Raw genomic sequence first — 15,056 nt, 5'->3', positions numbered from 1 at the left:
TTGTGTTGTTGAGATATATGCCCGCAGAGGTGCGCAAAGTTGGTAGGGTGACCGACTCGCTTGCCTGACCGACTCGCTTATCCGTCACGTTAACTCTAATTGAGTGACACTACACTTTTTTACCTGTTTCTGTAAAAAAAAAAGATTGTTGCAGCCTTTGCAAGGCCGTCAAGGCAATTCAACAGGCCACAGTGGTGGCAGCAATGATATAATCCCTTAATAAAGAAAGAAAACGCATCATGTGGTGCTGCGAAAAGTCCAACGAAGCGACGTTATGTTGTAGGTACAGCAAGTTGGGCAAACGCTGCACATAAGGGTGAGCAGGGCATCTCATGTAAGTCTGAGCCTCTGCACACTTAGCTTCCCATTCTTGACTTGGTCTGCAATCTCGCCATTCATGTAACCATACACAAAACCCTCACCTACGACGTGCCAGGCATCTTTAGATGCTTCCCTCCTCAAAACAAGCGGGATGCTGCACCCGAATAGGACAGCGACAACGTCGCCAGGCCTTGCGCGACACGGTGCCATACCAATGTAACCTCGTTCCGTGACCATCAATCGGCGTGCTTTCTTGCGTACAGTATCATGGAAGCGCGAGAGAAAGGTGCTCAGTTTGTCGTCCATTTGGTGAATGGGATGAGATGGTGGCCGATGCAGTGTCGGTGGTGGGGATGTGAACTCGGTAGGTACCTGTCTCACGAGATCCTCTAGTAACATGTCACCAAGTCTCAGCTTCTTATTTTGGTCAAACCATGTAGAGAAGCTCCAGTCTACTGGGTCGCCATCGATACACGCATGACAAAGGAAGAGGAATTCGGCTATGTAGTGGACGGGCGCTTGAAAGCACAGGTACTTGTCCTGTCGGTCGATGACCAAGGAACGTGCGACAGCTCCGAGCCAATCCATAGGTAGCATGGTGGCTCTGGGAGCGCTACTTTGCTCTTGTTGCGACTGTATCAGCTCATGTCCAGCCTCTCTACAGACGAAGCTTTGGCATCGTAATTCCTGTCCGTTAAGGCCACCCAGCCCGTGAATCGTATCTAATACGACGCCGTTACAGTACAGATCCTTCAGGTCGTCTGAGAAAGAGACCTGCGCTTGTTTCCTCAGTCGTATTGCAGGAGCATCATATATGGCTTTCCAGCGTGTTGAGCGCAGCGGTCTGAAATTCCCAACATGTTCACATGCACTTTGGCTTGCCATGAGCGGCACAGGAGAGGCGAATTCGATGGTCGTCCTCCAATCGGGAGTCCATGTAGGTGTTGCATTTTCAGCATGCAAATCACTAACTGCTGCGCTGCGACTGAACAAATGCGTAAAGCAGATAATGTCGAGCGATTTATGGACGTTCCAAAAGGACTGGACAAGCCTCGCGAACTGGTACACGATGTCAGTAGTGTATTCGGCGGGCCCCACGAGGTTTCTATCTTGTTCGGTAATGAGACCAAGAACGGAGTATATGCGATCTCTGCTGTCGGTTGCTGAGTGGTTGCCCAAGTATGCCATAATGGCAATTAGGTTGATGCCGATTGAATCTGGCTTGGTATGCCATTGATGGATACGACGGCGGTTGAATGCGCCGTCGAACAGCTTTCGTGGTACAAGCTCATGTTGGAATTCTTGACTCATGGTGCTACAAAGGAAAATTCTATAAATCGCCTTCTTGAACCTGCCGCGGCTGATGCTGGCGGTACCACAGTAGAGCTTCGCCTCTTTCGGGAGGACGAATTCTTGCAATGTCCACACCCTCGTCCACCAAGGTCTAGCTAGCAAGCTGCTCACAGCAGCGCACTTATTGGTAAACTCGGGGCTTTGCAGCTGCCTGCGCATTGCGATGTCGTTTCCATTGAAGGAGAATTGTAAAGCGGAAAGGTATTGCATGAAGTCGATGGCGTCGGTGCAGTCACTGTCGCCGTCTTTCTCTTCGCCCAACCACACGATGGCTCTTTTCGCCTTTTTGTAGATGTCTGCCATGATGCGCACCTGCTTCTCACGCTCATGACTGTCATCCAGATTGATGCAAAGTGAGTCGATCCACCACCAATCTATGCCTCGAAAGTCGCGATGTCTAGTGACCATGTCAAGGAATGGCACAAGGCTTTCGAGCACGGGAATTCTTCCAGTTTCCACATCGACTGTCACTCCAGTATACTTGCGCTCGCCCCATACATAGCTGGCAGTGTAATAGTGAGGTGCACCGGCGATGGGGAACTTGCGCAGTTCGCCAACGAAGACGCCGTGTGGAGTCTGGGAGAAGCGGAGGAGACGGATGGAAGTCTCATCAACAGCATCTGAGAAAGCTGAAGCGCTGGCCGATGAAGGAGTGCCAAGTTCCATAAGAATGCAGGAGATGGGTGGATGGGTGGGTGGGCGTGACGGACAGCGAGCGGAACCTCCAGAGCGGAACCTCCAGAGCCGGCTCGCCTCGCACAATTGAAGCCGCACACTTGGTAATCCTTGGCGATGCCTCTCAACGCGACTATTACTTCTCTGCTTTGTCTCTTACCCTCCAGAAACTTTGAGGCTCATCTGTTGCTTTTTTTAGACTGTTGTAGAGCTTTTTGAGAGTTGCGACTCCATGTTGCTTGCTTTCTTTTGGACAGACGACTTCCTCAGTCGATGCCATATCGCAGCTTCTTAGTCTAGCCGAATCCGGGCACCGGTATACTACCACACAGTAGAGACTGGCCTGACAACAGCCCAGCCAAGTAACAAGCCAGCTCTTTGGCAAAAATCCCTAGATATCCTTGGCACAGCAATTCATAGAGTCGTGGTGTTACATGCGTGAGTGTGGTTGGTTGATCAATATCGTGCTTACTATCCACCATCGTTACAACCTGGTTGTGTAGAGCCATTGCTTTTTCTAATTAACGAGATGCATCCTTTTTGCCTATTTGTATTTTTCCGAATATGATACACATCGTATGATGCCGGTGTAAAGGTACGCGTCATCAGTGATGCGCTGTTTTTGTGGGCAGATAGTTTTCATCCGAATGTTTTCGGTCGACCAAGAGCCGCTGTTGCCTCGGGCCTAGCTGAATTCAGTGCTCTCGCAGTCTTGCATACGCTAAGATGCCGAGACGCGACGAATAATAGAAAAAAAGATGCTGGTTTGCCTGCCCGCGAAGTTGCCCAAGTAGAGCATGCCTTCTCCGCCTCGCCTTGCCTCACTCTAAGCTCCTTAGGCGCTTCAACCTATCCATCTATGCTCAAGAAGCCGTGTCACGCCGTACTGAGCCCCACCTGAGCAATATACTACAAATTTATGGTATTACTCAGAACATCCAGATTCTAGCTATATGCAAATCCAAACAAAGCTCAGTCCCTTCGATCTTAATGTCCAGTGAGATACTACAAAAGAAGCTGTAGCTAGGTTTAGGAATTTTCCAAACTCTGTTTACTCTTACCACTCTTAAATTGTGCGAATTTTTTACTCTAATAATTAAGTTAGGGTTCGAGAGTAGAAGCTACAACATGCATAGTGTATCTCACATTGAGGTTTCAAAGAACAGCCTACTAGTACTTTCCTCGGATGAATTCAAGATACATGATCATCCGAAGACGATCATCAATTTTAGGGCCTCAACGTAAGTACAGACATTTCCCGCTAACTACAGTAGTTGCTTGGTTGAATGTGGGCCGAGCGGACGAAATGCTTATCTTCGGTACGTTAAATCCCGCGCCTGTTTTCAAAAATACCCTCTCAACATGTAAGCCATGAAAAGCTATATAAGTGAGTGAAGTTGACAAAGAACTAGGAAAACAAAATCAGCTTACATACTATCTAAACCAGAAATCGTTTCCAAGACATAGCAATGGTATCACCACAGATTTCCCCTTTTTTACACGATAAATATCAAGCCGAGCGAGACAAGCGGCTAAACCGTAATCAGGATGGCTTGGAACAATTTGTCTCCTTCGACAAAGAGCCTAAGCTTGACAGTGATCCTTGGATTGATCATGAAACTGTGGCCGCTAATCAGCCCTTGGCTGAAGGCTCAGAAGTGAAGTTGCTCATTGTTGGAGGCGGTCATAGCGGTCTGCTGACAGCAGTGAGAGTCATTGAGGAAGGATTTGACTCCAAGGACGTGGTTATTGTTGACAAAGCCGGGGGATTTGGCGGAACATGGTAATAACCCTTTTTCACTTTCTAGACAAAGGTTAACGAAATATAGGTACTGGAATAGATACCTAGGCGTAGGATGCGACATTGAGAGCTATTGTTACATGCCTTTACTCGAAGAAATAGGGTATGTACCGAAGCATAAATATGCCTATGGAACTGAGATTCGTGAACACGCGGCACGAATAGCTAAGAAATGGAATATCCAGGCACAATTTGGCACCACGGTGGCAGGCATGAGCTGGGATGAAACAACACGGCGATGGGTTGTCTCGATACTCAGGAATCATAAGGACGGCCGAACAACAAGACTTCAGGTCAAGGCTCAGTTCGTCATGCTATCTTTTGGAATATTTCCGATCCCGTAAATCCCCAAGTTGGAAGGTTTGGATGAGATGCGACGAAATGTTGAGATACTACATTCCAGTCGGTGGGATTATGAATTGACTGGTGGAACTCAAGAGCAGCCAGACATGTCAAAGCTGAAAGACAAGGTAGTAGGCATAGTGGGTACTGGTGCTACTGCCGTATAAATTGTGCCTCAGCTCGCGAAATCAGCAAAATATCTATACGTCTTTCAGCGTACCCCATCCTTTGTGAGTTATCGAGGATAATCAGAGGTCGCAGACGAAGACTGGAAAGAGATTGCGTATAAAAAAGGTTGGCAGGCAGAAAGAAGGAGCAATTTCAACGCCAATCTCTGTTTTGAAGGCGCTGAAATCGATTTGGTCAACGACGGCTGGACCCGGTCCACATCCTTCTTTGGACTGTTGGGGAGTGCTTCCAAGACCATCACCCAGGACAACTTTGAGGAGCATCGACAGGAGATGCTGAAACTCGATCTTGAGATCGGAGAAAAAGGCCGGGCCTATATTGCGAACGAAGTGCACGACCCAGTAACTGCAACAAAGCTCCTGCTATGGTATTACGGATGGTGCAAAAGGCCAACATTCTATGATGACTATCTATCTGTATTTAATTGGAATAACGTCACGCTAGTCGACTTGGATGGCAAAGGCTTGGAAAAATGCACTCCATTTGGGCCGGTTGCTAATGGGGCCCCCTACAATCTTGACGTGTTGGTCTTCGCCACTGGATTCTTTACTGGGGTCTCTGGTGCCCCTGGGGCTTATTGGCCATTTTCCATAATCGGTCGCTATGGTAAATCACTCGAGACTAAGTTCCGATCGAAGGAATTTGCAATACTACACGGTATTATGATAAGCGAATTTCCGAACCTTTTCGTGATTAGCCCTAGGGGTAGTCCTGGCACTGCCAATTTGACATTAACTTTTGATGTTGCTGCGAAACATATCGCATATATTCTCCGCACAGCATTTGGCAAAGTCGAAAATTCTAACAAGCTTGTTGTTGAACCGTCAAAAGCGGCAGAAGAGGGTTGGGGCGGTGAGGTAGCCAGAAGAGCTGGCTGGTACTCGTTGGCTGGGCTATGTACGCCTGGATACATGACAGGACACGACGACGCGATGAAGAAGATAACGCCTGATGAAGCCAGATCACAAGCGCGAGCAGCACCTTTTGGTGGAGGAGTCAATGGTTATCAGCGTATCCTTGACAACTATCACCAATCTGGAGGGTTACCTGGAATCGTCGTCAGCACTTAGATTTTCTCTAGTTTATAGAGATTATATAGGGAAATTGAAGTCCCACTACATTGAAAGCAAGAGTCTATTCAACAAGACAGTGTATTTAGCAATGAATTTTTATCCTTCAATGATTAGCCTTGTAAGGCAGATATTAAGTTTTCGAAATTGAACAGTCAGTAAGGTACAAAGTAAAACGACTGCTAAAACTTGAATCAAGTGGTTTATTTAGTACTCAAAGGGAAGATATGATATGCTCCGAGTCGCTCATTGCCACAGCGCCTATTTCAGCCCATTTGTCTAGTGTTTGATGCATTACATCCACACCCCACATATAATCTTGCCACTGCTGGTCCTGCCACTTGTCTGCGACTTGTGACTTCCCAGCCCTTTCCTTCTGCCCTGAGCCCAGTATAGCCCTGTCTCTTTTTTCTTGCTCAGGGCCATCTGGCAGGTGCAAGCTTTTGCTCGTGTCTGACGCACTCGCCGCTATCTTCTCAGCGCGCTCTTTCCTAACTGTCTCGTACACGCGAAGAGCCAACTGGACATTCGACGTGTAGTTCAGAGCAGTGGCTATCACTGCAGCATCCTCGATACCATTCGCTGCTCCTTGAGCGACATATGGAAGCATTGGGTGGCAGGCGTCACCTATGAGCGCAACACCACCCCATACCCATCTCGGCAACGGCGGGTACGTGTTGAGGGTCCACTCTGGAATGTCCTCCTCGTTCTCTTCTCCGGCATAGCTCAGCCACTTTCTTATTGCAGGCGACCAGCTTCCGTAAAAGCTCATCATCTCTCTTCGTTTGCCAGTGGCTGTCCAAACATTCTCTTCAGTATGGCTAGTCGGCTTGGAAGGGTGGATGAGCACCATGTTGTACAATTTGTTTCCTTTCAACGGGTAGGCCATGATGTGTCCTCCAGGCCCCATGTAGCGCATCGCCACATCTTGGTCTAGCATGGCCAGTAATTCTGAATCATGTTGAACCTTTTCACGAGGAATTAGCAACCTGTACGCTGCATCTCCTGTGGGGTAGGGTTGATCTTTGCTGGCATAGCCACCTGCGAGAGCCATTTGCTTCCTACAAACAGACTTTATGCCATCTGCAGCAATGACTATATCGGCTGTGAACCACAAGCATTGGCTGTTGTTGCCAACTCGAACTCGAACTCTCGGGACTGGAGACGAGTCAACCTCTATGACTCTGTGACATGTCAGAACATAGACTACTCAATCGACGATTTTCGAGATGGGAAAGCCTTCAAAGGGGGGAAAATATGACATTGATTTGTGCGCATGTGTTGGAAAGGACTTACGTGTGAGATGTAGATATCTGACAGCCGTTGTCTCCAGCGGCATTTAGAAGTATGCGATGCAGATCTCCACGGTGTATGACTCCCATTGGTGCTCCGTATTTATTGCTGGAGGAGAGCGACATCGGCGAATATTTGAGCTCCTCATCACTATTATAACGTCTAGAAGGCAATGTTAGAAAAGACTCCCGATGGAAATTGAAGAGATCATGATACAAATGACAAGACAAATAATAATGTAATGCCCAAACATATATAAGACTCACCTTATACTAACACCTGGGAGAACAGAAGTGTGTAATATCACCTCGCCAAGTACTCCAAACCTGCGAAGAATGCGAGTGGCATTTGGAGCCAGCTGTATACCTGCGCCGGTTTCGCCGAGCAGGGGTGAACTCTTCAAAATCGTTACGGAGTGGCCATATTGAGAAAGTGTCAGCCCGGCCGAGAGTCCTGCAATGCCTGCCCCAACGATAATAACGCGAAGAGAGTTTGCAGCTTGGTGATTGGTATAAAAGTCATCATCAGTGAGTTTTCCCATGGTTAAATCAGTGTATGACAATAAGAGTTGGGTAAGAGTATATATTTCCAGTTGTTCGGCTTGATTGAGAAGAAAACACGCAGCTTGATATGCGCCATTCTACAAATCGCTTTGAGCGTGGATCGGGCCTTTACATTGCAAATGGCCGTGCATATCTAGGCAAGTGACCCTAGCAAATGCAAGGAATGGGCTAGAATGACCATCTTTCTGTTTCGGCTCCCTCCTCCCAACAATTCGACCCACAATCAGCTGACTGTACAGCGGTATTGAATCGCTTCTTGACTTAATATGGAAGGATGGAACCGATTGAGGGGATTGCCTTTCCCAAGCTGTGACTAACCGTAGGTAGATATTAATATCCCTTTATTGACTTTGATTCGCTTCCGTCTCCCGGCTTGGTGAAGCGCGGCGTCTGTATGCAACAGCAGAGTTCAGCTACGGTCAGATAAGAGTTTACTTTTATTTGCAGAGCAAAAGTCGGGTTTATATCAGTAGGCATAGCTGGCTGGTGTAGCAGATCATCCCAACCTCTATCTATTGGCACCTATTTTCAAAATTTCACTAATTTAGGCTGGATTCACAAAAGCTGAATACATCAGGATGGTGCCTTTTGCTTCGAGGACACGAATACAGGAGAATTTCTGTGCTTGATCATTGATCAGATAGGGATTTAGGGTAATAGACTCATGTAACCTTCCTTATGCGGATTTCCATCTCCCGGTCCGGAGACATTGCAATGAAACCAGCAAACCTTCTATCATCCTGTGCTGATCTGTTGGAATTTGACCCGTCAAGGTTTTTCCACCCGACAAATTCGATGTCAAATTTGGTAACCATAACGGCTATCGCCAGCAGAATCTCTTGTTTTGCAAAGTGGCGTCCAGGGCACATTACGTATCCTCCACCTGTGTAGAAAAGTCAGCAATCAGCGTTCAACAGTTCTAGGCTCCTAAGATTGAGGTAGAGAAGACCTAGTACTATATAAACGGGAGGACAGCCTACCATAAGGGAAGAAAGAGCTTGGTCGACCCTTCATAGAGAAAGTTGGATGCATCATGACTTCTCCACTAGCTTCATCTGTCCTTTCTACCCACTTGATATGCCGCCAGGCCCAAAACTCAGACGCGGGATGATCTTCGGCCCCCCAGACTGCTTCTTCAAAGTGCGAAATCTGCGAGCATGTCTGAATTAACGAGCCCTTCTCAAGCCGGTAGCCGTCAATGTTAATCGACTCCTTTGCTTCACGGGTGACGTTGAAGGACACGTGTATGCGCATGATCTCTGTATAGAGAGACTGCATGAGTGGCATGTTAATGAGCGCGCGCGCATCCAAGTGAGTTTTCATCGTATCTGGGTCGACTACACATGTCTTCAGCACCTCACTACGCACTGCCTTATACAGTGATGGGTCCTTGATTAGCTCAATCATCGCCCATGCTGAGATGGGCACTGTGTTTCCATTCAGCCTTTATAAAGTTATTCATTTGTACTCTAGAATGTAAACCCACAGCTTTTACGTACCCAAAAAGTGAAGCTAAAGTATGTCCAGCAGCAGCTTGGTTTGAAAAGCCCCTCTCTCGAAGCCACCTTGCAGTCTCGCGAGATAGTCTGGACCCAAAATGCGGCTCCCAGGCTGAATTGGCATCGGGGCCTGACCAGTCAAAGTGCTCCCATGCTGAATCAATGTGATTCTTTGTCATCTTATGCAGACGGTCTCTAATTGCAACAGAAGAGCGCTGCATGAAGTTTGGCAGGCCCCAGACTAAAGTACCCGCAATTTCATCGAACTCCCAGTAGCATTGGATAAAACCAGGGTTCAGTTCAATGATCTTGGAGCCGAATAGCGAAATGATAGCGCTCTCGGCCATTGTAGTCTTGAGGAGCTCGAATAGCCCGACCGTGGCCCACTCCGTCGTCGCTCGCTTGTCGAGGCGTTGCGAGAACAACGTCTGGAAGGACTCAGCTAGGGCATCGGAGTAATTTTGCTTAGTAAGATACTCCGCATACAACCGGTCATGTCCGAGCCAGAATCGCTGGTCTTCAGGTATGGACTCTGTCCCTGGAGCTGGGGTCTTCAGTCTTCCAGAAGTGTCGCTTGCGAACTTATGGATCTCGTCTTTAGTCATGCCCCAGTGCTTGTCCATCAGGACCAGCTGGAGAAAGTTGCCATCAAGTACGTGGGGCGAGCCGAAAACCTTCTGTACATTTTTCGACCCTGTCACGATGTATGCGGGCCTCAGACCGACGTGGAATCCGATGACGTTGCTCTTGGTCGCCTCTAAAGTCTCGCTACATATCTGTGTTAGTAATCGAGGTTGATGGTCCGGATAAGAAGTAGAAGCTCACTTGACTCTGTCCAAAAACCTGCCAGCGTCGGTCAAGTACTGAATCGTATTTGAAATATAAGGAATGGTATCAGGGAGCCGAGGGGGCCGGTTTGCATTTCGTGACCGGAATATGAACGCCAGGAATGCAACTATTATTCCAATGGCGAAAGAAAGTTTTGCATTCCCATTGAAGGAGTAAACGATGGACTGTATGGAAATCATTGCAACAAATCTGATGAGGACAAAGTGCAAAGCCAATGTTGAAAACTTCCAATACTCAGGCTCGAGCTGTCAACCAAGACAGTCAGCATAGCCAGAACTACGTACTTCCATGAAGTGTAACTGCCGCCTAAGCAACATGTAAGCAATGCATAGCTGTGTGTGAAAAGGTGGGTCCCCTAACTGTATTTGAGTATCATACCCGAGGAAGGTGAAACGACCATTCGATAAGAAGTCGGCACTACTGGGTTTGGACGATATATCGGTGGTATTATCGGTATCATGGTAGTAAATAGGTAGAGGTAGGGTAAAGTAGAGCTTACATAAAACCCTACCCTGGCCTAATGGTTAGCAACCCTAACCCTACCTCTACCTGATTCTTGGTAACTCTACCTTTACCCATGCTTGCGGCCCGTATGATCCCTAACATATTCCTACTGTAACTTGTGGGTGAGGGTACCCATGTATTAGTATATATTTAGTTTAACTGGTTATTGCTAAGCGAAGTAGGGATACCGTGAGTCCGTGGCTGGGCAGCTTACTTACAAGGGTAAGTACACAAGCCACTAGTACGTACATAAAACTTACACGCTATGCATCTTCCTGGAAGTTGAAATTCCTATTGTTAGATTTCTAGAAGAAGTACGGAGTATAGCCTCCGAATTCTTCATAAATGCCGCAACATGATAGCGATGTTGATTGGCAGTCTTGGATGTTGAAAGCCGGAATTAATCCCGTTACCAACTTGCTAACGATTGTAAATCCTAGTATAGACATTTATCAGGATTAAATGAATTAAATGGTCTCGGAGTAAAAGAAAACATCGGCCTCGTTGGAGGGGCCCTATCATGCGTATCCTGTGGGAGTTGAGCTAAGCGCAATCGCAAACATATTTCCGATGGGAAAGAGGAAAACACGCCATCCCAAATTTTCGCATTCTTCTATCAAGATACTTTTTGTTGATAATTGTTGTCTGGTTCTTGGAACACTTAGTACACCACGAAGGGTATCGAGCAGACATTGGAGATGCAGTCTCCATAATGTGTTTAGTATTAGTTGGGTACATCCGAAATGACAAATGACTTTACTGCAACTTGACACCAAAGATATATGAAACTATGATTAGTATCGCTCGACTGCTCGCTTGAGTAATTATCATGTGGTTTGAGATCAACTATATGCACCCAAGAAAAAGGTTGCAAGAATGAGATGCGTGTTTTGGTATTGTGAATCAGATATTACAAAGATAATTAGAAGTTACGATTTGCTAAGATTCAAGCTTGCACAAACACTGGAAATGATCAGCACGTCGCTATGCTATCCCTTAAAGCTTCCGCAGCAAAAAACCACTGTTCTGCTAGGTTTGAAAGACCTGCTCTACGTCATACTTCCGAGAGACTCTGGCTAGACTTGCCAAGTTCTTAGAACCATACGAGCCGAGTGGGTTCTGGTCTCGTGAAGCGTCATTCATATACTCAAAAGGCAGATACATACCGAGCTCTTGTCCACGATTCTTCCATTTCTCAGTGAAATTGATAGAAACCGAGCGCACAAGGTCGTCGTCTGCTTCATTTTCCCAGTCGATCAGGGTTGTCCACCCTGTGATAGTTAGCTCTCAGTCGATAAGTTGGTTTCTTATTGCCAAATTGACGGGGATGCTAACATTGTTGGGCTTCTGCTTCAATGCCCAAGGCATTGCCACCCTTGTTGATCCCTTGCTGTATCAGGTTTGCACTGATGTGTTGCATAGCGAAGGTCTGGTTGGCTCCAGTCTTATTGTGCAAAGCCACCGCATTTTCCTTCCAGAATGTGTACATTTCCTTGGTGAATCTGGTATTGATGCGGGAGCTGGCACCTCTGTAATCATGACTGGATATGCAACAATCAGCGAAGAAACCTAAAGCTTTATCCGCAGGAGCGATGCTTACCGGGCAGTGGTGTTGGAAGTAGATGTACCTAGGATATTGTACACACTAGAGAACGTGGTGTTCATGGGAGGAACGACGACTTGAAGGGGTTTAAGATTTTGGAAAGGAGCGAAGGCAGGAGGTGAAGTTGTGGCCTCGGAGTAAATCAAGCCGAGAGTAATGAAATCTAGGCCAATAGCGAAAGCCACGCTGGATTTGATGTCCGATGCCCCATTCAGCTGCCACTCGTCAAAGGCCTCTATGAGCTTGAGTGCCATGTCAGCGGGGTATATTTGCACCGTTCCCCAGATCTCCAATACTGGTATAGTGTAGAGATCGAAGCGAGTAACAATGCCAAAGTTAGGCCTGCCGCCCTTTAACGCCCAAAAGAGGTCAGCGTTCTGACTCGAGCAAGCGTTGACAATGGTTCCGTTTGACAAAACAACCTGTATAGAGTTGCGGATTAGCCGGGTCTCAGGAAACCATGTTTGATGAGCTAATACACACCTCGAAGTTCTTAGCGTTATCTACAGCAAGACCAAATTGTCCTGAAGTGTAGAAATAACCGCCTGTACACAGTTAGAATTGTTATGAAACTGCTAGTAAGTTTACGAACCGCCGAGGAGCAGTCCCCCAACACCGACTTCTCCGAGTCGTCCTCCCTGGACGGAGACTCCATTGGCATTAAGCACCGTCATCGCATTGTTCCAGCGCCCTTCAGGGCCGAGACTGGCCACTTTGCGATCATCCGAGACAGTAACGGAATTTAGGCGTTGGAGGTCCAACAGGATGCCGCCGCTCCCAATGCTAGACCATCCTGGATTAGGGGAGTGACCTCCGCTTCTGACGGAGAACTTAACCTGGAAAAAGTCTATAATTTGTATCGAGGTTGACACATCTATCGCATTTCTAGGCTGGATCGCGCAGGACGGGAAGGCAAAGCATGTTTCGGACCTTTCAATATTAGAGACAACACTATGTAAGTGACGGGATGGAACCTACCAGTTTACTTCAACGATTGTTTGGTCCACAGGTGCCGATTGTACTTGTGCTTCTCCAAGAGATTCCCGTGCAGTCTGGCAGGCGGCCGCCAAAGCTTCGACAGGGTTCGAGACTTGGGCGATCTTTTCTCCCAAAGTCTGGATTGTTGACTTGGGCAGACCAATTTGTTGGCCAAAAGATGCGAAGTCTGCCGTAGTTGTCGTTCGTGTTTGCAGGCCATTCAGGCTGATGGACGCCGCATGAGCGATACTAATGCACCACGCCAATAGCGGCCCGGCGAGGTGGTAGCGGAGCCGCATTGCAAGTTCTTATTTAAACCAATAAGCGATAAGTGTTACGCCAGAAAACTGATCAACGAAATTCCTTAGGAAACCAAAATGGTGTTGTTGGTTCCCTTCTTTTAAAGGATGGGACTGCATATACGTATAAGCACTAGTATCCACATATGTAACTCTATAGGGAATGACTTTTCCAGCAAGGGCAGGGCGTATATTACAGCCTGTCCGTATCAGCACCTCATTAACTCAGGCACTCGGCAATTCACTTGAGTACCCAAGGGACCTGTCTAGGCACTTGGCATTCGCTTGAGTAGTATTGGCCCGTGTTTATGTGGATCCCTGCTGTTGGTGGTCCGTGGCCTCGTTGGTCCATGTTCCTGTTGGTCCCCGTTTGTGCTGATATGACCACTGTTGTGTGTGCCGTATATCCCTTCGTTCACGATTCCGAATAAGCATGTAAACTGTCTTCTTTTTCTTCGTCTTCTGCTCTCTCTATCGGATCATCAAGCACTCCACGACCATGGCTGCTAATAATCAATACGACGTCACACCTGAGAAGCAGGCAAGCCTACCACGTTTCTTCTACAATCAACTCACTGTTACGCCTACCGAGGTCCGCGATGTTGATCTCCGCGGGAAGACTGCAATTGTTACCGGCGCCAATTCGGGTGTTGGTTTTGAATCTAGTCGTCAGCTTCTAGATCTCGGACTCAGCAAGCTCATTCTCGCGGTCCGCAGCGAGGAAAAGGGCAAAGCTGCTCTAGCTACGCTGTCCCAGGGTCGTACACTTGATACCAACGCTATAGAAGTCTGGCTCATTGACTTTTCTGACTACGGCTCGGTTGTCTCGTTCGCCGAACGTACCAAGAGCTTGGAACGTCTCGACATAGTCATTCTTAGCGTTGGTATCTTCCCAGCCAGTCGCACTTTCAACGAACGTACCAAGCATGACGAGATAATTCAAGTAAACTATTTATCTACAGCCCTACTAATCATTCTACTCCTCCCTATCTGTAAGGCCAAGAACACAAGCCAGCCAGCTCGCATCACGCTTGTGTCTTCCGAAGTGTCTGCTTGGACAAGTTTCAAGGAGAGGAATGAGCGTCCACTACTCGCTGCCCTTGATAAACCGGGCAATATCAATATGCTCGACCGGATGATGGTTTCGAAATTGCTCGGCCAACTCTTCTTGGCGAAGCTCGCCAAGCTCGTACCTACGACCGTTGCTATAATCAATTCAGCCTCGCCTGCTGGGCTGCACGACACTGAATTTGGCAAAGAGAACCAAAAAGGCGTCATCGCCGCTATCGTTAAGTCGGTTTTTCGACGCATCTACTACTCATCTGCTATCGGTTCGCGAACTGTGGTCGATGCCGCTGTCAAGCATGGCAAAGAAACGCACGGAGAATTTTTCTCGTTCCAGAAAATGGTTCCGTAAGTCGCCTTTCAAAGGATTCACGGCTGACCAGCCGTCCTTATCTTCTGTTCGTTGGCTGACAAAAATCTGCAGTATGGCTCCGCTTGTTTACTCGTCTGAGGGACAAGAGATAATTGACCAGCTCTGGAAAGAAACCATGGCAGAGCTTTCTTTCGCACAAGTGGAGACGATTTTGAAGGAGGTTAGCACGTGAGACCATCGTGTTTGTGTGATGGAGGTAACAATCCTTCAAAGTCAATCTTGATTCTAGACCTTTACTACAGCTAACTGCGCGCTTCCTGTTTTCTCTCCTTACCCAAG

The 15,056-nt window shown here is 47.5% G+C and overlaps 6 protein-coding genes across 6 annotated transcripts; 2 read left to right on the top strand and 4 right to left on the bottom strand.

Annotated features, from left to right (window-relative positions):
* Positions 1-330: 330 nt before the first annotated feature.
* On the bottom strand, positions 331-2,340 carry COCMIDRAFT_8014 (uncharacterized protein; the record flags this gene model as incomplete). The annotated part of the gene is made up of 1 exon (XM_007692869.1): positions 331-2,340. One exon carries the CDS (start codon positions 2,338-2,340, stop codon positions 331-333), a length of 2,010 nt encoding a protein of 669 aa, XP_007691059.1.
* A 1,478-nt stretch (positions 2,341-3,818) lies between these two features.
* Positions 3,819-5,751, top strand: COCMIDRAFT_8013 (uncharacterized protein; the record flags this gene model as incomplete). The annotated part of the gene is made up of 4 exons (XM_007692868.1): positions 3,819-4,132; positions 4,179-4,490; positions 4,554-4,653; positions 4,795-5,751. 4 exons carry the CDS (start codon positions 3,819-3,821, stop codon positions 5,749-5,751), a joined length of 1,683 nt encoding a protein of 560 aa, XP_007691058.1.
* A 214-nt stretch (positions 5,752-5,965) lies between these two features.
* On the bottom strand, positions 5,966-7,585 carry COCMIDRAFT_103593 (uncharacterized protein; the record flags this gene model as incomplete). Its single annotated transcript, XM_007692895.1, has 3 exons — positions 5,966-6,935; positions 7,048-7,206; positions 7,311-7,585. The coding sequence occupies 3 exons, from the start codon at positions 7,583-7,585 to the stop codon at positions 5,966-5,968; spliced, it is 1,404 nt and encodes a 467-aa protein (XP_007691085.1).
* A 684-nt stretch (positions 7,586-8,269) lies between these two features.
* On the bottom strand, positions 8,270-10,134 carry COCMIDRAFT_103526 (uncharacterized protein; the record flags this gene model as incomplete). Its single annotated transcript, XM_007692894.1, has 4 exons — positions 8,270-8,490; positions 8,588-9,051; positions 9,107-9,874; positions 9,932-10,134. 4 exons carry the CDS (start codon positions 10,132-10,134, stop codon positions 8,270-8,272), a joined length of 1,656 nt encoding a protein of 551 aa, XP_007691084.1.
* A 1,354-nt stretch (positions 10,135-11,488) lies between these two features.
* COCMIDRAFT_39532 (uncharacterized protein) lies at positions 11,489-13,339 on the bottom strand (the record flags this gene model as incomplete). The annotated part of the gene is made up of 6 exons (XM_007692880.1): positions 11,489-11,730; positions 11,795-12,000; positions 12,060-12,484; positions 12,546-12,607; positions 12,655-12,992; positions 13,041-13,339. 6 exons carry the CDS (start codon positions 13,337-13,339, stop codon positions 11,489-11,491), a joined length of 1,572 nt encoding a protein of 523 aa, XP_007691070.1.
* A 499-nt stretch (positions 13,340-13,838) lies between these two features.
* Positions 13,839-14,949, top strand: COCMIDRAFT_8010 (uncharacterized protein; the record flags this gene model as incomplete). The annotated part of the gene is made up of 2 exons (XM_007692867.1): positions 13,839-14,752; positions 14,829-14,949. 2 exons carry the CDS (start codon positions 13,839-13,841, stop codon positions 14,947-14,949), a joined length of 1,035 nt encoding a protein of 344 aa, XP_007691057.1.
* Between the last annotated feature and the right edge of the window lie 107 nt (positions 14,950-15,056).

This window comes from Bipolaris oryzae (assembly GCF_000523455.1).
Source record: "Bipolaris oryzae ATCC 44560 unplaced genomic scaffold scaffold_144, whole genome shotgun sequence".
Taxonomy (NCBI): domain Eukaryota; kingdom Fungi; phylum Ascomycota; class Dothideomycetes; order Pleosporales; family Pleosporaceae; genus Bipolaris; species Bipolaris oryzae.
This window is presented reverse-complemented; position numbering and strand designations above follow the sequence as displayed.